This window comes from Gouania willdenowi, unplaced genomic scaffold (genome assembly GCF_900634775.1).
Source record: "Gouania willdenowi unplaced genomic scaffold, fGouWil2.1 scaffold_3_arrow_ctg1, whole genome shotgun sequence".
In the NCBI taxonomy this organism is placed as follows: Eukaryota; Metazoa; Chordata; class Actinopteri; order Blenniiformes; family Gobiesocidae; genus Gouania; species Gouania willdenowi.
Genome location: NW_021145162.1, coordinates 447,616 through 471,630, shown reverse-complemented (window position 1 = coordinate 471,630; position 24,015 = coordinate 447,616). Strand labels below are relative to the sequence as shown.

Here is a 24,015-nt window from a genome sequence, read left to right as displayed (position 1 = left end):
CAACAAAGTGACTTATACAGTAATGTGACTTATACAGTAATGTGACTTATACAGTAATGTGACTTATACAACAAAGTGACTTATACAGTAATGTGACTTATACAGTAATGTGACTTATACAACAAAGTGACTTATACAGTAATGTGACTTACACAACAAAGTGACTTATACAGTAATGTGACTTATACAACAAAGTGACTCATACAGTAATGTGACTTACACAACAAAGTGACTTATACAGTAATGTGACTTATACAGTAATGTGACTTATACAACAAAGTGACTTATACAGTAATGTGACTTATACAGTAATGTGACTTATACAACAAAGTGACTTATACAGTAATGTGACTTATACAACAAAGTGACTTATACAGTAATGTGACTTACACAACAAAGTGACTTATACAGTAATGTGACTTATACAACAAAGTGACTTATACAGTAATGTGACTTACACAACAAAGTGACTTATACAGTAATGTGACTTATACAGTAATGTGACTTATACAACAAAGTGACTTATACAGTAATGTGACTTATACAGTAATGTGACTTATACAACAAAGTGACTTATACAGTAATGTGACTTACACAACAAAGTGACTTATACAGTAATGTGACTTATACAACAAAGTGACTTATACAGTAATGTGACTTACACAACAAAGTGACTTATACAGTAATGTGACTTATACAGTAATGTGACTTATACAACAAAGTGACTTATACAGTAATGTGACTTATACAGTAATGTGATTTATACAACAAAGTGACTTATACAGTAATGTGACTTATACAACAAAGTGACTTATACAGTAATGTGACTTATACAATGTAGGGAATCAAATCCTTCAAGTTGAACTCTGACTGAGACACTAGTCTCACCATTGAATGACGTCAGAAGGTCTGTCTCCTACTGAGAAATGCAAACGTGCCCCACAGGGGGATCTTCTCCCACTTCCTGTCTGAACAAAGGAACAGGAGAATCCAAGAAGAGTTATCACCTTTCTGTTACATTACGATCAAAAGAAAACAATCGGGGGGCGCTAGCGAGCAGGCGATGGAGTAACACGTGTTTTGTCAAGCTTTACTGAAAATTTTGTTTAAAAGCTGTAACTAGGCACTTTTTATCATTTTTGGCGACGTTATATCGCTTTAAGTGTTAAGTGTCTCTTTTGTCCGTCGCTGCTCATTATTTTTTGCACCAATGGCTAATAACTTAAGAAAATACAAGTTTGCCGTAGGATCCTCTGCTCCTGGGCCTAAAGCCACGGCCTCGGTTACTGATGCTGGCGGACGGGAGTCACCACGACCGCATGACCAAATGGACACGGAAGACATGAAAGCTGAACTACTTCGTTGATTGAAGAATGAAATAGTCGTGCTGCTTAAGTCGGAGCTGAAAACCGTGCTTGTTGAGGAGCTAGAAGTCATTAGAAATGACCTACAAGCTGTGAAATCGGAGGCGACAAGCAGCACGGCTACAATCCGCTCCGACTTGGACACGATGAAAACAACCATATCCGAAATGGAACGTGGACTGTCAGCGTGTTCTGACGACGTGGCTTCACTGCAAACTAAAGTAGGACGACTGGAGACTGAAGTAACCAGTTTGAAAGGGAAGGATGAGACGCTCCAATATTCGGATCTTGAACGTGCCTGAAACACCCGGTTCTAGCCCTCCATCTGCTGAGAAAGGTGCTGAACATGGACAGAGACATTCTGATCAACCGGTCTCACCGGGGTCTGCCTGCAAAGAGATCAGATAAGCCCCGCGCCATTGTAGCTAAGCTACATTATTATCAGGACTGTGTGGAGATTCTCCGCCGTGCTCGGGAAACCGGCCCGCTTCAAATCAACAGCGCTACCGTTTATATATTCCCGGATCATCCCCCCAGCGTGGTGCAGCATTCACGGAGGTAAAGCGGCTGCTGCGGGGACCCCAAACATCCGATACGGCCTCCTCTACCCAGCGAGATTACGGATCACGCACAACGGGACGGAGAAGCCGTTTGTAAAAGCGGAGGAAGCCCTGGCTTATGTGAAGGCTGAAGTTCTACCAGAGACGTCACAAAACTGAACATGTCATGAAGATAAGTGACAATTTACCTCACAAATATTAACGCTATCATCTGTCCTGGTGAGTAGTGAAGACACGCTGGTTGTCATTGTAAGGACTCAACATGAAGATGCTTATATGTTGGCGGACATAAATATACTGTTAATATGATTAATGTCAGAAGATCAAATCTGAATGACACTTTAGGGGTTTGAATATACTTTCTCCTGTTTTACTAATGTTCCTGATAACCCATTGTTTTTTTTTGTTTTTCTCTATATACAGTAAATTCTTGAATATATCTTCTCATTAGTCCTGGTAACAATTCTTTGACCTCACAAAACTATGGTGGAACCTTTTCATCGAGTTTATCATTGCTTTAGCATTATTTCATCTTTTAAACTTTTTTTTTTAGATAATTTTATTTTTTCATTAATTTCTGATTCTTAAACACTCAGTAAATAACTTAAAATATGTCATTAGATGCTTTATTAGTTTTTGCTGGTGTATAATCTACTTATCTTTAAGCTATCTTTTATTTTAAAATGTATGTTTTTAATTAGGTCATTTAATTTACATTATTATTTTTATTTCATTCATTGTTATAAATATTATTTAAATGACCATATACATTTAAAAATCTTTTTTATTATTTTTATTTTTACATTATCATCAATATTTCTAACTTTTGTTTCCTTTTATTTGATTATTATTATTTATTTTTTTTAATCTAATTTTCTACTCATACATATTTTATTTATTTATTTTTATTTTCTTATTTTTATTTCCAACAAAAAGGAAATATGAATGGTTAAGTTGTTAAGTTTGAATACAATATTATAGTATCATTATTTTGTTCAGTCTGCCTTGTGCCTTTTATCAAGTGCTTTTATTTTCTTTCTTTAGCTCAGTAGAACTTGTTCAGTCAGGTTAGTGGAGTTACTCTAAAAACACTTCCATGTGTGTGTATCATTGGGGAACACCTCCTTCTAATGGGTGTTGGGCTTTGGGATCTAATGTATCTAAGTCAAAGTTCTGTCTTTATTTTCTTCAGTGGGTAAATGATCTTCAAACACACGTCTATCCTGGAACAGAATGGTGATAATATTTTCTCTTATCTTATAAGATAATGACCAGTTGGCTGCGATGTGACCTTTATTAGTTGGAATGTGAAATCCTTGAATCACCCTGTCAAACACACAAAGGTATTATCTCACCTGCTTAATGTAGGTATAGTTTATCTCCAGGAAACGCATCTGTGTAGGTTCAGAGGTGGATGGATTGGTCAGTCATATCATGTCCACCATAAGTCTATATCTTATCAATAAAAACATCTCATTATGTCAAAGGTTGAAATCATTCTTCAGGTCGTTATATAATAATAATAATAGTGGTAGACAGGCTTAGAACACTCCAGTCATCCTTGCTAATGTTTATGTCCCAAACTGGGACGATAGCTCTTTTTCACAAAGTTCTTTTCTTACCTTCTAAACATGGACACGCATCATGTCATTGTGGGCGGGGACATGAACTGTGCTATGTCACCTGCTTTAGATCGCAGCTCATCTAGCGTTTCAATCAAATCTAGAACTGCTCATAGAATTCAGTCATTCCTGGATATAAATGGAGTAGCTGATGCTTGGCACTTCTTCAACCCCAAATCTAAGTGTTATTCTTGTTGTTCACCTGTCCATGGTACATATTCACGTATTGATTATTGTTTTCTGGACAAAAGGCTTCTTCCATGGATAATTAAATGTGAATATGAAGCAATAGTCGTATCTGACCAGGCTCCATTATTAGTAACTTTATACTGCATATCGTCCTTATCGTCTCAACTCACTTTTATTATCTGATGAAAACTTTGTTAGTTTTATATCATCAGAAAAAACCTCATTTCTTAAGTACAATAAAACCCCAGGGATGTCTGCATCAGTAGTTTGGGAGTGGATGAAGGCGTACAGTATCTTAGAGGTCAAATTATTTCATACAGTGTGAAACTCAGAAAAAGTCACTATTCAAGACTGGAAAAGTTGACCAGTGATATTTTAGGTTTGGATAGAGTTCTCGCTGCTACTCCATCTAATGACTTATTTAAACAAAGATTAATCCTCCAAACTGAATTTAACCTTCTGTCGACAAGAAATATTGAAAATCTAATTTTCAATGTCGAACTTTTGAATCTGGAGAGAAATCCAGAAAAATTCTTGCTTCATCAGAAATCCTCAAATAAATCATAGCAGAGATGAAAGATGAATTTAGGGTGAGGCATAAAGATCATTTAGATATCAACATAAACTTTATTCTAAATAATATAATACAGAATCCCTGAAAGACGAGTCTTTGCTAAGTTCATTTTTTAAAGAATTAAAAATCCCTAAAATTAATCATGAAGTAGCTACAGATTTGGAAAGACTGTTCTCCACAGCAGATGTGATAAATGATATAAAATCTCCAGGTTCTGATGGATTTATTAGTGAATTTTATCCCAGCTTGTCTTTGCTCCCTGTGTTTGAAGAATCCTTCACCAACTCCTCCCTACGATGCACCAGACGTCATCTCACTAATCCACTAAAAGGATCAACATCTTTGGAGTGTGGTTGGTGTCGCCCTGTTTCTCTTCTAAATGTGGACAGCAAGATTCTGACACATCGGTTAGAATTTATTCTTCCTTTATTATTTCTGACGGGTTCATTAAAAACCTCCAGTCTTTCTTCAATACACGACGTCTATTTAATATCATCTATGACGTCACTCCATCCAACATCCCAGAGATAGTTTTATCCTTGGATGCTTTTTGACAGGGTGGAGTGGATTATTTGTTCTATACCCTTAAACAATTCGGCTTTGGCTCCAAATGTATCTCATAGATAAAAGTGTTATACTATACATGTACTATAACAGCTGCTGTACGTACGGACAATAATCTATTTTCCACTGCTACGTGGCACCAGACAGGGACGTCCACTAATATTTACTGTAACAGTTGAACCACTAGTGGTTGGTCTACGTGGTAGAGCTGATATGAACATAGGATATCCCTTTATGCTGATGATATACTTTTATTCTTGTCTGAACTGATCATATTGAACACATTGGGAGAATTTGGTAAAATATCAGGGTTCAAAGTTAATTTACAAAAAAGTGAAATCATACCATTTAATACTACTGCCAAATTTATTAATTTTGACCTTTTTTCCCTGGATCACACATGATTTTAAAGACATTTTCAAAGCTAATTTCCCTCATTATTGTGTGATTTAAAGCAGGAACGATGGGTCTTTATCATTAGGAGGTAGAATCAATGTCATTAAGATGAAGATGCTTCTTAAATGTTTATATGTTTTTCAGAGGATTCCTCTGTTCTTGTCAACATCTTTTTTCACATCAATTGATAAACTAATATCAGAGTTAATTTGTAATAAGAAAACACATAGAATATGTAAAAATATGTTACAAGGCCATTGTCAAAATGGTGGATTTTTCCTCCCTAACTTTCAACATTACTACTGAGCTGCCAACATACAAACTATACTGTACTGTAAGGATCCCAAAACTCTGATTCATCCCCTAAATAACTTCAATTAGAACATTTGTTCTGTCATTCTACCTCTTTAGATCCATTGCTTAACACAAATCTTCCTTTACTTAAACCTATATCTGAATATTCTTCAAAACTTCAAAGAGTTTTCATTAAAACATATTTCAATCCACGCCCCTATAACTAAAAACCATCAATCAGAGATAAAACCTTTGATGTTTGTGTTAAAGGAGGAGCCACTATTATTGGAAATATGTTTATTAACAACACTTTTGAATCTTTTGATCAATTGACATCAAAAATCAATATTCCACGGTGACATTTATCAGATATCTTCAGATTTCTGAAGATATCTGATAAATGTTGATAAATGTTGTATCAACATTTATCTCCTCTTTCCATCCACACAGACCAGCTCTCTCCTAGACTCCATGTTTAAACTGAACCCATGTTCTAAAGGCTCCATTAGACTTGTTTATTCTTTAATAAACTCTCACGACTTGAAACTATTGATCAGGTTGAAAAACTGTTGGGAGGAAGAATTGAGATTAGAACTTTCTGAGTTTAAACAAATAAAAGTCATCATTAAAGTAAATACACATTTTACTAAAGCATTAATCCAAGGTAATTCAATTTAAATCAATTTAAGAAAAAAAACTTAGATTGAATATGAATTTAATTTATCAAGAGCAACCGATTTAAGAAAGATTGATTAATTAAAATAAGTCTAGTAAAAGTTAAACCAGTTTTAATTTAGGTAAATAAATTCAACACAACTGAATTTAAACCAAATCATTTTTAAACCAACCTAAAGGAAATTACACTCTAATTAAAAGCAGATTAATTAAAACAGGATTACATTATTTAAAATAACTTTTATTGATTAAAATAAATTCAATAGGATTTGAATTTGATTTCAATGGATTTTTTTGAATTAATTAATTAATTCAAAGAAATTTAATTAAGGTAAAATTAATTTAAATATAAGTCTGAGATCAGTTAAGAACAAATCTTGATTGAGTAAGAACAATTGTTTAAATTAAACACACCACTCAGCTTTTTATTTACCAAACAGTGAATTACTAAGAACAAGCAGAATAAAATAAAACAACTTACCATCAGTGTACCTTGTTATTGGAACTTTGAAAATTTCCCAAAATTTTTATTCTCTCACATCTTTTATACAAGTCTTACCCCAAGTGCCAACATGTCGATCTCATCAGAAGACCACACCGCCGAAAACTTGACGATGCCAAAATAAAAGCACATCCCCCTCAAGACCTTACACACCTCATAGCAGATTACGTCGCACCCGCTGCTGAGAAAGAAACTGAAAGATAAGGAGCTTGTGAAACACCTTGCATGTATAATAGCCACATTTTCCACCCCCTAAAACACGAACAAGATCGGGGTAAAATCCTTAAGAGCGAAAGCAAAGCTCAAATCAAAGCCATCGACAAATGCGAAGCACGTTGCGCGAACCTCACGGTTCAGTACGAAGACCAGCGTGAGGAAAATGCACGAGTCCAAGCGCCGAAGGACAACCTGGAACACGATTAATCGCTGAAACAGTGCACCTTTAAGACAAAATCCACAACCTCGAAGATGATTTTGAGACCACCTCCCTGGAGCTCAGTGAACACCTCGAAGAATCGAATAAGGGTAAGAAACTTCTCCTCCGAGCAGACGAGGAGATAAAAGGCTTAAAGGAAAAAGTTAAAAAAACTGTCCAATACGCTCGACGCAGAACAGGAGCGAAGTAGCGATTGGATACAACGAGTGGCTGACAGCGAAGCAGCCACAGCGCAGGCCAAGCAGCAGCTGAGCCAAACAAGAAACGATCTCCAAAATGCAAGATGCGACCTCAACCGAGCCCTCTCGTCAGCAATATCGGAAGTTGGCGACCACCCTGAGTTCGAAGGTGAAGACACATCTCGACTCAGGCCACACATCTCCAATGCATCGGACCATTCGCACCGCCCGGTCAGCCCAATGAGGATCCCCTGAACCAGAGATGCACTCGCTAGACCGTCTGATTTTAATCGACCCACAAATCGCGACCTGGATAAAATTGCTAGGAACATTCCAAAATTTGAACCAAAATTTGACCAACCGCAAAATGCCAGAGCATTTTTAAGAGATATTGATTTCTATCAAAAAAGTTACCCCATGGTTGACGTTGAAGATAAAATCTATTTAATTAAGGCTACTTCGAGTAGATTGCTTCATGATTTTATCGAACGCCAACTCCCTCACGTCAGAGACGATTACCCAACTCTGTGTTGCCGCTTAGTGGACAAATTTTCCGACGCACTTCAGCAAACAGGCTTCGATTACCCCCATACAATCAAGCAGGGAAAGAACGAATCGCCACAACAATATTACCACACCTTGCTGAAGGCATACTTTGGTAATAGCAACGATTCTTGCTCCCCTTCTCTGGTCTCTTTCACCAGAGAAGAACTAATAAACGTAGGACAGTCCTCTGCTGATCGTTTTTCACCGGTTCTCATTGAACCAGAAAGTTATGCAGAGATTCTCACCAGAGGAGCAGCAGCTCTCTATGGAATTTGCAGGAGACGCCGCAGACGCAGACGGGGTAAACGAGCAGGCGCGCTCGTCAAACTGAGGCAGGGGGATTACGCACTGCGCTTCCATCCATTCACCTGGTGAATGTCAGGCTCTCTGGCAAATAACATGGATGAACTGCTGCTCCTAAACACCAGAAACTCGGACTTTTGCAGATCCGCCGCCCTGTGTTTTACTGAAACCTGGCTCAGTGAACTCATCCTGGACAGCTCTCTACATCTACCGGACTTTCAGCTCCTCAGAGCGGACCACGTAAAAGAGCTGTGGGAAGACGAGGGGAGGTGGAATATGCTTTTACATTAACCAAGGTTGGTGTACAGATGTTACAGTGTTGAAGCAGACGTGTAGCCATAATCTGGAGAGTTTTTTCATAAACTGTAAACCATTTTATTCTCCTCATTTGTCATGGTTGGTGTTTACATCCCACCTCAGGCTTGTGTAACAGAGGCGTTACAGCACCTGGCCGACCAGATAGCAGACGTGGAGAAACAACATCCTGACTCTTTGCTAATCATTCTAGAGGATTTTAACAGAGAAAATCTAACCCATGAACTCCCTAAATACAGACAACATATAAAGTGTCCCACCAGGGGTGCTAACACACTGGACCACTGCTACACTGTAATAAAGGATTCATATCACTCTGTTCCCCGTGCAGCTTTGGGGCTCTCTGATCACTGTCTGATTCACCTCATCCTGACCTACAGGCAGAAGTTTAAATCTGCTAAACCTGTAGTAAGGACTGTAAAGACAGAGGCTGAAGCTCTGTAAACCTGTGGTGAAGGAATCTAAACAATGGACCAGTGAAGCAGTGGAGAAACTCCAGGAGTGTTTGGACTGGACTGACTGGGATGTTTTCAGGTCTGCGAACAGTTCTCTGGATGAGTTTACAGACGCTGTGACGTCCTACATCAGCTTCTGTGAGGACAGCTGCATTCCATCAAAGACCAGGGTGAGTTATAACAATGACAAACCCTGGTTCACAGCTAAGCTCAGAGGGCTGAGGGCAGACAAAGAGGTCGCTTTCAGGGGTGGAGACAGAGCCAGGTACAGAGAGTCAAAGTACACGTTTGGAAAGGAGGTGAGAAAAGCCAAACGTTTGTACTCAGAGAAGTTACAACACCAGTTCTCTGCAAATGACTCGGCTTCTGTCTGGAGAGGCTCAGGCAAATTACAAACTACAAGCCCAGAGCCCCTGCTGCTGCTAACGACCTCTGCCTGGCCAACAGTCTGAATAACTTCTATTGTAGATTTGACAGACAATGGGACAGACCTGACTCCAACCCCCCTCACACCTCTGACCAGCCTCACTCCAACACCTTCACCCCCCACATCAAAGCTACAGTTTCACCCCAGCTGCCTACAGAGGCACTCTCCCCTATCTTCCCCCCCTCCTCCCCCCCTCCCACAGAGACACCTTTCTCCATCAAAGAGAGAGATGTGAATAGACTTTTCAGGAGACAAAACCCCCGTAAGGCTTGTGGACCGGACTCTGTCTCTCCTTCTACCTTAACACTAGCATGACCAGAGTGGTGTCATTTGACACCTATACCTATAAAGTCCAAGCTGGTGTCAGATGGCGGGTGTGAACAACTCAGCTTGTGACCATTGTTATGTTACTGAGGCCCCTCAGCTAGGGTGGGGGGGTGGCTGGGTTGGTTTCAGGACACAAAGACCTTTTGTATTCTCCTTTGTGTTTCCCATACAGCAGCTACATAGAGGTTGCAACTTATATTTCAACTTTTGCAACAGAAAGTAGTAGGTAGTAATAGTGAGACGGCAACAGTTTGTTTGCTGCATTCTTGGTGAAATTTATTTAATAGAGATTTTGTGAACAATTCTGGCACTGCCACACCTCCTTTATGCATTTGCCACATGCAAACTTGTCACAATACATACAACGCTTGGTGGCACGGTTTTTTCCTGCAGCAACACTTCACCTGGCACAATGCCCTTTTCCCCACATCAGGTGTGGCTGGTTGTTGCTGAAGGTTTTGCTCATTCACCTCCTTGGCTGCCATATGAGACTGGGCAAGCTCATTTGCAAGCTCCAGCAAGAAGTCCACCCTTCTCTCCTTGACCCCAGTGCATGCCTGATAAAGCACATGTGCGTTCAGCGCTGCAATGTCAATCATGTTGTAAAACACAGCGACTGGCCAACGCCGTGTTCCTGAACGCACGGTGTACTTTCGAACCATCTGGTCCATGACGTCCACACCGCATTTCATGCTGTTGTAGTCGGTGACTGTGTTCGGCTTTTTTTCCCGAGTAGCCTCAGTCTCCACCATGCTGTGCACGCTACTGAGGAGGCAGACAGTCTTCTTTCGTTTGGGCACATAAACAGTCAGTGTGGCACCAGAGGTTGAAAACACTTCTGTGCTGAATTCCTCACGGGCCAAATTCTTTTTAGCTGAATCTGGAAGCTCCCGGCGAATCTTATTGACTGTGCCAAGGAGGGTGGTCTTCCGGCTGTGCAGTCGACGTGCTAGTGACAATGAAGTGAAAAAATTGTCGGTTGTAACAGTTCTTCCTTTGTCCATAAACGGTTCCATAAGCTTCATCACCACATTTTCAGACAATCTCTCCCCAGGTGGACGACTGCGGTCTTTGCCAAGATATGGGATGATTTTGCACACATACTTGGATTTAAGGTCACATGCCACCCAGAACTTGATACCAAACTTGTCCGGCTTCGTACTTCCGCATTGGGTCAAAGGTTAAGAGGGATAATGTCATCATAACTGATGGTGTAAACAGAGATTTAGATTGTTTTTCCCTGTTGAAGCATTGATTCTTTGTGCATCTTGTGCACTTTCTTCAAATTTGTAAAATAATAGCTTAATAAAATAATCATGAACCTGGTTAGTGAATGGTGGACCTCGTGAATTTACCTTTTTAAAGTGAGAACTCAAACAGTCCTTTTCACACTCGGAAATCTCGCTTTACCATAAATAGCAACAATACATTTTATTTATAAGCACTTTTCAAAAACAATAAAGGTAAATAGTGAATACTGTTAATACTGTTTTTCTTTTTCTAATTGTATTTATTGTGGTTTATTAATTGATCACAACACACATGGCTCATATTAATTTGGCCATTCTTATCCAATAATTCCATATAATGTTATTTGGATTAACAAACATCTACCTGGGAGAAACTGGTTTCTCAACACTGGCCATCATTTACACCAACCCCCAAAGTTTGTCACTGCCCAGCTGCACATTCCGATCGAAAGGCTTTATTTACATAAGAGAGGTGGCCCCACTGAGTTGCAAATGAGTGTCATTTGGCGGCCTCTGGGCAGGGCAGCAGGAGTAAGAAAACCTTGGGCATGCTAGTGTTAAAGCACTGTGCTGATCAGCTGTCTCCATTGTTCACAGACATTTTTAACACCTCACTGGAGACATGCACCATACCAGCCTGTTTTAAGGCCTCCACCATCGTTCCTGTCCCTAAAAAGCTGAGGATCACAGGACTTAATGACTACAGACCCATCGCTCTGACATCTGTGGTCATGAAGTCCTTTGAACGCCTCATGCTCTCCCACATCAAGGACATCACCGACCCCCACCTGGACCCCCTGCAGTTTGCCTATAGATCCAACAGGTCCGTAGACGATGCTGTAAACCTGGCTCTCCACTTCATCCTCCAGCACCTGGACTCCCCAGGCTCCTACGCCAGGATCCTGTTTGTGGACTTCAGCTCTGCTTTTAATACAATAATCCCAGCTCTCCTTCAGGACAAGCTTTCCCAGCTGAACGTGCCAGACTCCACCTGCAGGTGGATCACAGACTTCCTGTCTGACAGGAAGCAGCACGTGAAGCTGGGAAAAACCATCTCTGCTCCCCGGACCATCAGCACTGGATCTCCTCATGGCTGTGTTCTTTCTCCTCTGCTCTTCTCCCTGTACACCAACAGCTGCACCTCCTCTCACCAGTCGGTCAAACTCCTGAAGTTTGCAGACGACACGACCATCATCGGTCTCATCGCTGATGGAGACGAGTCTGACTACAGGTGGAGACAGACCGGCTGGTGTCCTGGTGCAGCCAGAACAACCTGGAGCTCAATGCTTTAAAGACAGTGGAGATGATAGCAGACTTCAGGAAGAACCCAGCCCCCCTCACCCCCCTCACCCTGGGAGACTCTACAGTGAGCTCTGTAGAGTACTTCTGCTTCCTGGGGACCATCATCACTCAGGACCTCAAGTGGGAGCTGAACATCAGCTCCCTTATCAAAAAAGCTCAGCAGAGGATGTACTTTCTGCGGCAGCTGAAGAAGTTCAGTCTGCCAACAAAGATGATGGTGAACTTCTACAGCTCCATCATCCAGTCCATCCTCTGCTCCTCCATCACCATCTGGTACGCTGCAGCTACGGCCAAGGACAAGGCCAGACTGCAGCGTATCATCCACTCTGCAGAGAAGGTCATCGGCTGCAATCTGCCCTCCCTCCAGGACCTGAACCCCTCCAGGATTTTGAGGCGTGCAGGAAAGATTGTGGCCGACCCCTCCCACCCCGGTCATAAACTGTTTCAATCTCTCCCTTCTGGTAGGAGGTTTCGGTCCATCAGGACCAGAACCTCCAGACACAAAAACAGCTTCTTTCCCTCTGCCACCATCCACATGAACACACCCCAAGTCACCCACTGAACCCCCCCCCCACCCGATCACCACCTCCACCAGCTTGATATCTGCTGCACTGTATATATATATTTATATTTATCCTATTTATCCTTTATTCTCTATCTATTCTTTATTTATCCCTCATCCTTTATATTTATCATTATTATTATTATTATTGTTGCTGGGTTGTTCTTTGTTGTGTTGTTTTTATTTCTTTTATTTCTTTTTGTTGCTTGTTTTTGTGCACCAACCACCAAGTCAAATTCCTTGTACTGTCCTTAAAACTGTACATGGCAAATAAAACATTTCTGATTCTGATTCTGATTCTGATGTGGACAGAGGAGGAGGAGTTACAGGACTGCTTTGACTGCACTGATTGGAGGGTTTTTGAAGCTGCATCAGACCTAGATGAACTGACTGATACTGTAACATCTTACATCAGCTTCTGTGAGAACATGTGTGTGCAGACCAGGACCTTCTGCACATACAACAACAACAAACCCTGGTTCACACCTCAACTTAGGATGCTGCGTCAGGCTAAGGAGGAAGCCTACAGGAGTGGGGACTGGGTCCTGTTTAAGCAGACTAAGTACACACTAACCAAGGAGATCAGAGTAGACAAGAGGTGCTACACTGAGAAGCTAAAACAAAGCTTCTCAGACAAAGACCCTTCAGAAGGTCACCAACTACAGGAAACCCTCCCCCCACCCTGCAGGTAACAAAAGACTGGCTGAAGACCTGAATAGCTTTTACTGCAGGTTTTCTCACCCACCCCCCAGCTCATTAGCATCAGCCCATCACCTGGACTCTGCCCTTCCTGCTCCCCCCACTTGCCCCCACCTCACCCTCTGACCCCCCACCTGCCCTGAAGATCAATGACAGAGATGTGTGCCAGCTGTTCAAGAAACAAAAGATCAAAAAGGCTCCAGGACCAGACAGAGTATCTCCCTCCTGTCTGAAAGCCTGTGCTGAGCAGCTGGTCCACATCTTCACACAGATCTTCAACACATCACTGAAGCTGTGTGAAGTACCTTCTGCTTCTAAAGCTCCAGCATCGTCTCAGTCCTACAGAAACCTGCCATCACAGGATCAATGACTATCGACCCATTGCTCTGACGTCCGTAGTCATGAAGTCCTTTGAGAGGCTGGTATTGAGCCACCTGAAGGACATCACAGGACCCCTGCTGGACCCCCTGCAGTTTGCTTATCGGGTAAACAGGTCAGTAGAGGATGTAGTCAACATGGGACTGAACTACATCCTGCATCACCTCCACTCCCCAGGGACCTACGCTAGGATCCTGTTTGTGGATTTCAGCTCTGCGTTCAACACCATCATCCTGGACATCCTTCACCAGAAACTCACCCAGCTCACAGTGCCGGCCTCCACCTGTCAGTGGATCACCAACTTCCTGTCTGACAGGAAGCAGCAAGTAAGGCTGGGAAGCATCACATCCAGCACCCGGTCACTCAGCACTGGCGCCCCCCAGGGGTGTGTTCTCTCCCCACTGCTATTCTCCCTCTACACCAATGACTGCACCTCAGGGGACCCCTCTGTGAAACTCCTGAAGTTTGCAGACGACACCACCGTCATCGGTCTCATCAGGGATGGGGACGAGTCTGCCTTCAGATGGAGGTGGAACAGCTGGATCTCTGGTGGAGTCAGAAACATCTGGAACTGAACCTGTTCAAGACTGTGGAGATGACAGTGGACTTCAGGAGAAATCCCCCCCACTCCCCCCCCCTTACCATTCTGAATAGCAAAGTGGCTACTGTGGACTCCTTCAGGTTCCTGAGATCCACAATCTCACAGGACCTGAAGTGGACCTCCCACATAGACACAACCAGGAAAAAGGCACAGCAGAGGATGTACTTCCTGTATCACCTGAGGAAGTACTTCCTGTAACAGCTGAGGAAGTTCAACCTGTCCCAGGAGCTGCTGATCATGTTCTACACCTCCATCATTCAGTCTGTTCTGTGCACATCCATTACTGTCTGGTTTGGATCTACAACCAAACTAGACAGACACAGACTACAAAGGATAATCAGGACTGTAGAAAAGATCATTAGTGTTGATCTGTCCTCCATCCTAGACTTACACCTGTCCAGGGTCAGGAAACATCACTGCAGACACAATCTGTTTAAACTCCTCCCCTCTGGCAGACGCTACAGATCACTGTACGTCATAAAAACAGTTTCTTCCCTCAGGCTGTCACTGTGATCAACACTAAACAGTCAGAGTGTCAGACCTGTTTCTGTTTCTGTGAAATAACCTGGAACTAAACATAACAACCCTGGATCAACCTGTCACTGTGAATGTTCATGTACATAATATTTTCATTTAAATGTTCACCTGCACTACTCATCAATGCACTACTGCACTATTATCTTATTATTATTATATTTTATAATTCTTATTATTTTTAATATTATTATTATTATTATTATTATTATTATTATTATTATTATTATTATTATTATTATTATTATTTTATTTAGTTTTGCACATTCTCGTCTAACTACTGTTTATATTCATGTTTATATTTATTATTATTTTTTCTAGTTGATTGTTATTATTTAATGTTTACACTATTAGAGAGAGCACAGTTCACCAAGTCAAATTCCTCGTGTGTATAACATACATTCTTGGTCAATAAAGTTGATTCTGATTCTGATGGAAGAGGAGGAGCAGTTCAAAAAACTGTTCCTCAGAAACCTTCACCACAACACCAGTACACACCTTGGCGTCTCGGCAGATCCCTCCATCATGTCCAGCAAACAATTTTGCAATCTCGCCGTCAGAGGCTTCCTGCTGTACAAACAAAATTTGGCAAAATCCTCACCTCGCAAAATGTTCCTGGTGAAAAATAACTCCCACTCACTGCAATTGGATGGCATTCAAAAGACACCCGTCATTCCTCAAGATCAGACGATGAATTTAATGAAATAGAAAGTTTAGAAATGAGGTAATCTAACCAAATTGCTAAAGAAATGGCGTCCATCAGGAAAATGTTCGAACAGATGAAAGATGATGAAATCAATGGAAAGCCAAAACAATCAAAACGCAAAGATGACGATGATCTGCCTCGTGCTGTCTTGCTGGTGCAAACACATGCACCAGACCGCCTCTTTTTCGATGGACATCAGCCCATCATAAATGAACCAACGATTCACCAATTCTTGTGTGACACCTTTGAAAAAGGGGTCGCCCGAAAATTTTACATATCAGCTACTTTCGAAGGTGTGCTCACCAACGACCCCTTACTTTACACAGGAGCAGACATATCCCTCATGTCCGCCTAACTTTTCAACAACTGCGCAGCCAAGCACAGGACAACCTTAAGTTGACACTCCAAGAATGCCACCTTGACATTGAACCCTTGACAATGCCGCCGTTATCATGAAGAAGGCTCTCGTACAAGTCACCATAGGTCAGCTGACTCTGGTGCACCCGTTTTACATCTCAGACCACAACCAGATTCCTCTTCTCATAGGTATCGATCTGCTATACCGATATGAGCCCCTGATCGACTTTCAAAATCTGAAAATATCGGCCCAAGTCAGGCAACCACTGCCGCTGCAGCATGACTCACTCGACAGAGTTCAGTGCTACCAACTGAACCACTCACAGGACCTAAAGGAGACCCCCAGCTGGTCTCCAGCCCAGATGCGTCCGGCTACTGAAACCATAGGCCGTACTCTAACGACCAGAAGTACCTCCCTGTGTTTGTTAACCAACAGCCCCCTCGCTACCGGTGGTCTTGCGCTTCTGAACCAACACATCAACAACGCTCTCTCCAAACAGGGGGCATTATCAGGGACACCCTGGTCCTTTGACCCACCCCAGCTCCCTGAACCCCACTCAGTGTTAGTACACGCTCTCGTGCTGCTGCCGAGACCGACGCCCCAACATCCTCGCAGGTCATCGCACCGGTAAAACCTGCTTTCACCGACAATGACCTAAAAACGTTACAAGGCTTCTTTGACTTTGCCTACACACCCAACCTCGGCCATCTGTTCGATGTCCATCGCTCATTATGGATAGCCAAGGGCATCTTGGTCCGTGTTTATGCAGACTCCCAAACGCGTTCATTTGTCGTCCCACAGAACCAAAGGGGGGTGATATTAGCACACGCCCTGCACCGGACACAGAGGAGTCAAAGCCAACCTTCACACTAGCTACCACCTTTGAGCTACGTTCACCTCAAAGAGCGTGAAAGGCCATAAAACATACTATGACCAAAAAGCCTCACAGGAGGTTGTTGGCTGTTCATCATAGGAATGGGATCCACACAAGGTTCCTGCTGCTTAACAGAAGGTTTTCCTTGCCGCCATGATGAATTCATGTTGGGTGTGGGATACATATGTATGTGTATATACGTATATATGCATATGTGTGTATCCATAAAATGAAGAGTTCGTCCTTAAGACTGCTCTACTGTAAAGTGTCTTGAGATACCATTGGTTATGATTTGACGCTATACAAATAAAGATTGATTGATTGATTGATTGAGGAACTACAGGTGGGAGACTGCGTCTGGTATTACAGCTTTGCTCCGCCTGCCGGCAAAAACAATCATCATGCAACCAAACTGGAGAAAAATTTCTTCCCAAATGGACAGGACCCTACCTGGTCACCGATAAACTGTCTCCAGTGGTGTACCAAATAAAGATTCCGAGCACAAAAACCGAACCAAAGCTCAAATGGGTCCACCGAAACCAAACAGCTATACAGAATACCAAAACCAACAGACAAACCATCAACCGCGAGCTGAATAAACCCTACGAGCCAACAGATAGCATTCCTAATTAGCCGACCAGTCGTCACGTTCAATAACATCTACCACCTCAAGGACGACATAAACTAGGAACTAGAATCCACTACACTATTTTGTCCCACTGAGGACACACCTGAGGGTCAGGACTTAACCGTGCTGGTTGATCCGTAAACTTCCAATCAACCACCTCATTGATCAGGCCCCTAAACATTAGCATATCTAACACACCGCTACTGAAACCACCAACTCGTCCCATTTTATTGGCACAGGCCTAATTTAGCTAGAGCAAAAGAAAGCTCTTCTTGTTTTTCTCTCAGTTAGTTTAAGCTCCCTTAGGGATTTATTTTTGTGTGTTTAGATTTGATTCTTTTAAACCCTGCATGCTTTATCTTTGTCTTATTGATGTGCACCAGAAGAAACTGACCGATTTCACGCTATCTATGTGTTTATGTGTACACTTTCATGATACCCCATTTTGCTGATCCCAAATTACATGTTCGCACCGAGGATTGTTGAGGGACACAAAGTAACATATGGTACACACACCTAGTCTGCCTCCCTGGTCCACTGGCGCCCACTGCCAAGCGGCGCCCCAGAATCGACTCTACGGTCGCCCAACTCCTACCTCCATGGTCTATGGGCATTAACACCAGGGGCTCCAGTCTTCAACCTCCGGGGCTCCAGCCTCAACCACCAAGGGTTCCAGCTTCAATCTCCCAGCGTTGCCTCCAGTATCGACTTCCTGGCAATGCTGCTCATCCCAACATCAAGGTGAGAGTGATTTCCCTACCTGACAGAGGAAAACACCTCCGGTTGCCAACGATGACGTTGGACTTTTGTCACTCTTAACTTTCGTCAGGGTGTGTTAGGACCTCCACACACCTTTACCTGTTTCCAGTTTTCTTCAACTTGAAGGTTTGTTCCCTCTTTTGTTTCCTCAAAAGAACTATTTGATAAGAGCTTCAAAGCATTGAAACCTTATCAACAGGGGGGTTGTGTAGGGAATCAAACCCTCCAAGTTGAACTCTGACCGAGACACTAGTCTCACCATTGAATGAAGTCAGAAAGTCTGCCTCCCACTGTGAAATGCAAACGTGCCCCACAGGGGGATCTTGTCCCACTTCCTGTCCGAACAAAGGAACAGGAGAATCCAGGAACAGTTTTGCTCCTGTTATCACCTCTCTGTTACAGTACGATCAAAAGGAAACAATCAGTCAATGTTTACATGCTAAGTTTTCAAACTCTGGGCTCTGACCTTCTACAAATGTTGTCACCTCCAGAACCCAAACCAGAGGTCCCACAGGATATTGGAATAACACCAGCTTTCCTACTCAAATGAGAACAAAGAACATGTACTTGTTTGAAAAGTCACAAAAGAAAGGATTATTGGTACGGTCCTGCAGAAATCTAAATTTCAAATATTGTCTGTCCTATGCCACTCTTTTCATGTAATTCAATAACCAACAGAATGTTATTTTAAAATGTTTATCATTTAAAAAGTGCTTGAAATACTAGAAAACATCACAAAGCTTAGTTTAAGATATTTACAGTTAACCATATGGTAGATAAAAAGACTAACATGAATTTAGACATTCAGGTTTATTAAGTACTAACTATGCTCTTTTTCAGCCGTGTCTGGTATCTGTTTCATAATAGATGATTTATAAAGATATGATGTTGAAAAGATGTTTTGAAATATGTGGAATTAATTATTAGGCATTCTTATATGTTTAGGAACTCCCTCTGTTGTCTGTCATTCCACTACACACCCACACTTGAGACACACCCACAAGCTGAAAGCTGAGACAGTGACCAATCACCGATATGATCTCAGAATGATCAACCAAGACACCTCCTCCAAAAGGCGTCTCCAAATTCTTTTTAAAAAAAGACGCGCTGCTCCACAAACTTTAGTTTTGGACGCGGGCGTTCAAGCGCACACGTGTTCCCTCATGTTTCCAGTCTTTCATTTCATTTTTCTTTTATTTGTAGTTGCATCAGTTAGACTTTTTAAGAACCTTGCTTGCAGCGAAAGCCTAAGACGCAAAAGAACGTGCCTGAAAGCCGACCTTCCAACATCTGAATCGTGGACCAAACCGTGGTTCCTCTTAGTCTGAAACTGGCTCATAATCCCAGAAGGGGTTGTGGATCGACCAATAGAAACGCTGCTATTTAACAAAACAGAACTCACGGTGGCACGCCAGCGCAGCTATACTGCTAAACAGACGTTGTTCCTGCAAACCCAGAACGTCTCCAGCTCCAACCAGACCACATCTCAAGGTATGGACCAGTGAACAATGGACCAGCAGAACTGACTCACTTAAACTACAATACTACCCCATACTTACACTCCACTCACAATCCACTACATATACAGTATGTTTGTCTGTCTTCCCTCTTTGTTTTATAAGCTCGCTTTATGATATTATTCTTTGATTTTACAATAGTTAGTCTAGATTACTTTAGAATACTGATTCACTTTACTACATATAATCCTCACTTTTATTAGCTTAGAAATGCATTTCATCATGGTTTAATCACAGCATTGTTCTCGTTTCTTACTGAATTATGTAAATAAAAGGTTAAACTATAATCGTTGATTCCTCTGATTTATTAAAACTGTGTATTTTAGGTGTAGATGTACTGTACGAATTCACTTCCCTGATTTAATACTTAATGTAGTCTAAAGAAAAACTTAGACATATTTCCTCTTTTTAAGAGGTGGCACCCAGTAATTCATTGAGCTAATATTAATAATCATAATAAATATTCTCATTCATATAACCCATTATTAACTACCCTTATCCTCCTACAACAGTAATGTGACTTGAACAACAAGGTGACATATACAGTAATGTGACTTATACAGTAATGTGACTAAAACACAAAGTGACTTATGCAGTAATGCAACTTATGACACAAGGTGACTTATGCAGTAATGAGACTTATACAGTAATGTGACTTATACAGTAATGTGACTTATACAGTAATGTGACTTATACAGTAATGTGACTTATAAAACAAAGTGACTCATACAGTAATGATTAATACAACAAGGTGACTTATACATTAATGTGACCTATACCACATGGTGACTTATACAGTAATTTGGCTTTTACAAAAATATGACTTATACAGTAATGTGACTTATACAGTAATGTGACTATATGACAATGTGACTTATACAACAATGTGACTATACAACAATGTAATTCATACAGTATACTCACTTATACAGTAATGTGACTTACACAACAAGGTGACGTATACAGTATTGTGATATATACAGTAAATTGACTTCTACAGTAATGCGATGTATACAGTAATGTGACTTATACAGTAATGTGACTTATACAGTAATGTGACTTATACAGTAATGTGATTTATACAACAAGGTGACTTATACAACAATGTGACTTATACAGTAATGTGACTTATACAATAATGTGACTTGAACAACAACGTGACTTATACAGTATAGTGACTTATACAACAATATGATTTATACATTAACGTGACCGATACAACAATATGACTCATACAATAATGTAACTTATACAACAAGGTGACTCGTGCAGTATTCTGACTTTTACAACAAGGTGAATTATACAGTAATGTGACTTATACAGTAATGTGACTTATACAGTAATGTGACTTACACAGTAATGTGACTAATATGACAATGTGACTGATACAACAAGGTGACATACCGTATTGTGACTTATACAGTAATGTGACTATACGACAATGTGACTAATACAACAAAGTGACTTATGCAGTAATGTGACTTATACAGTAATGTGACTTATACAGTAATGTGACCTTTACAGTATTTGACCTTTACAGTATTTGACCTTTACAGTAATGTGACTTATACAGTAATGTGACTTATACAACAAGGTGACTTATACAGTAATACGAATTATACCACAAGGTGACTTATACAGTAATACGAATTATACCACAAGGTGACTTATACAGTAATGACCAACACAACAAAGTGACTTATACAGTAATGTGACTTACCACAAGGTGACTTATACAGTAATGTGACTTATACAACAAAGTGACTTATACAGTAATTTGACTATACAACAAAGTGACTTATACAGTAATGTGACTATACGACAATGTGACTAATACAACAAAGTGACTTATGCAGTAATGTGACTTATACAGTAATGTGACTTATACAACAAGGTGACTTATGCAGTATTATGACTTTTACAACAAGGTAACTTATACAATAATGTGACATACAGCAATAAGACTTATACAGTAATGTGACTTATACGACAATGTGACTGATACAACAAAGTGACTTATACAGTAATGTGACCTTTACAGTATTTGACCTTTACAGTAATGTGACTTATACAGTAATGTGACTTATACAACAAGGTGACTTATACAGTAATACGACTTATACCACAAGGTGACTTATACAGTAATGACCAACACAACAAAGTGACTTATACAGTAATGTGACTTACCACAAGGTGACTTATACAGCAATGTGACTTATACAACAATATGACTTATACAGTAATTTGGCTTATACAACAATATGACTCATACAGTAATGTGACTTTACGGCAATGTGACTTATACAGTAATGTGATTTATATAACGAGGTGACTTATACATTGATTTGACTTATACAAAAAGGTTACTTATACAGTAATGTGACTGATACAACAAAGTAACTTATACAGTAATGTGACTTATACAGTAATGTGACTTATACAACAATATGACTCATACAGTAATGTGACTATACGCCAATGTGACTTATACAGTGATTTGACTTATACAACAAGGTGACATACAGTAATGTGACTTATACAACAATGTGACTTATACAGTGATTTGACTTATACAACAAGGTGACTTTTACAGTAATGTGACTTATACAGTAATGTGACTTATACAGTAATGTGACCTATACCACAAGGTGACTTATACAGTAATGTAACGTACAACAAAGTGACTTATACAGGATCAATATTTATATTTGGAATTGTATTTTTTATTTTTTATTTTGAAAAACTGTATGGAAAAGTCTTGACCACTGGGGGGGGGGGAGTTGAACAAATATCCTGTTAACCCTCTCTGTGCTGTGTGTTCTTTTAGCTGTGTCGTGTCGTCGGTTTGACGGGACTCCGGCCGACATCAGTGAGTGTCTGCGGTTGGCCAGAATGCCCCCCTCCATGCTCCCCATGCCCCCCATCGCCCAGCGCTGCACGCTGCCCTGTCAGGACGACTGTCAGCTGACCAACTGGTCCAAGTTCTCGTCCTGCAGCGCTGACTGTGTGGGCGTTCGCACCAGGAAGAGAGCTCTGATAGGTGAGCGCTAAGCCCCGCCCCTGACCCAACCACTCAGTGGTGGAGGTAAAGAAAAAAAAAAAGTTGAGGAAGAAGAAGAGGAAGAAAGAAATATAATGAATTAATGGACAAAAAAATAATAATAAGTAACGGGGAAAAATGATAAAGAAAAAATTGAAAATTGGAAGAAAAATTTAGGGAAAAATGAAAGAAATTTAAAAAATATATAATTCTAAAGCTGAAAACTGAATAAAGCATTTATAATAAAATGAGATCAAATGTGTTCAGCACAACTCCTGACTAAAATGATGGAATCACCAGTGTTGGAGGATGTTCATTCAGTTGTTTCATTTTGTAGAAAATAAGTAGATGAAAGACATGCCACAAAACTAAAATCATTTAAAATGACAACATTCTGGCTTTAAGAAACACTGAAATAAATCAAGATTAAAAATGGTGGTCGTCAACTGCTTTTTTAGATCCAGCAGAGGGAAAAAATGATTGAATCACCCTGTAAGTTTTTATTTTCAAAACTAATGTGAAGGGCTGTCGTCAACCAAGGAAATGGTTGGTCGACCGAGACTGTGGCACATGAAGCAATTAGTCGACTCAAACAAAACGAGAACGTAGAATGAATGATCAGGTGCAGAGGAGAAAGAAAAAGTGAGATAAATATTTAGTTTTGGTGTTTTGTGCTGATTTACTTTTAAACACAGACCATTTATAATATGAACCTCATTCAAGCTTTGACCAGAGCCCGACAAAGTAAAAGTGAAACCTACAGGTCTGACTGACTTTATATATTTATATCAGAGCCTGACCTGAAACCATCAGTTAAAACCTACTTTTTCTCATACAAATGACATATTTACGTTAGTTTTAGTGGTAAACCTGTTTTTAATAATAAACTGCAGATCAGCGCACGGGGAAACACACGCACATCAAACACAGGTGTGCAGTGCGCCCCGCTGCGCCAGAGACAGCAGTAGATTTATTTACATAATCCACGTATCAAATATAAGGGTAATCCATGTTCTTGTGCATAAAAAGGATTAATTTACCAGTGGATGCTCATGGTTCAAGCCTGTCTTAATTTGTTC

The 24,015-nt window shown here is 40.7% G+C and overlaps 1 protein-coding gene across 1 annotated transcript in view; it reads left to right on the top strand.

Moving 5' to 3' along the window:
• Positions 1-24,015, top strand: part of LOC114460090 (thrombospondin type-1 domain-containing protein 7A-like) — a 289,728-nt gene that overhangs the window by 160,772 nt on the left and 104,941 nt on the right. Inside the window, 1 exon segment of the mRNA XM_028442124.1 lies at positions 22,724-22,936. Within this exon segment, the coding sequence (XP_028297925.1) occupies positions 22,724-22,936 (213 nt within the window).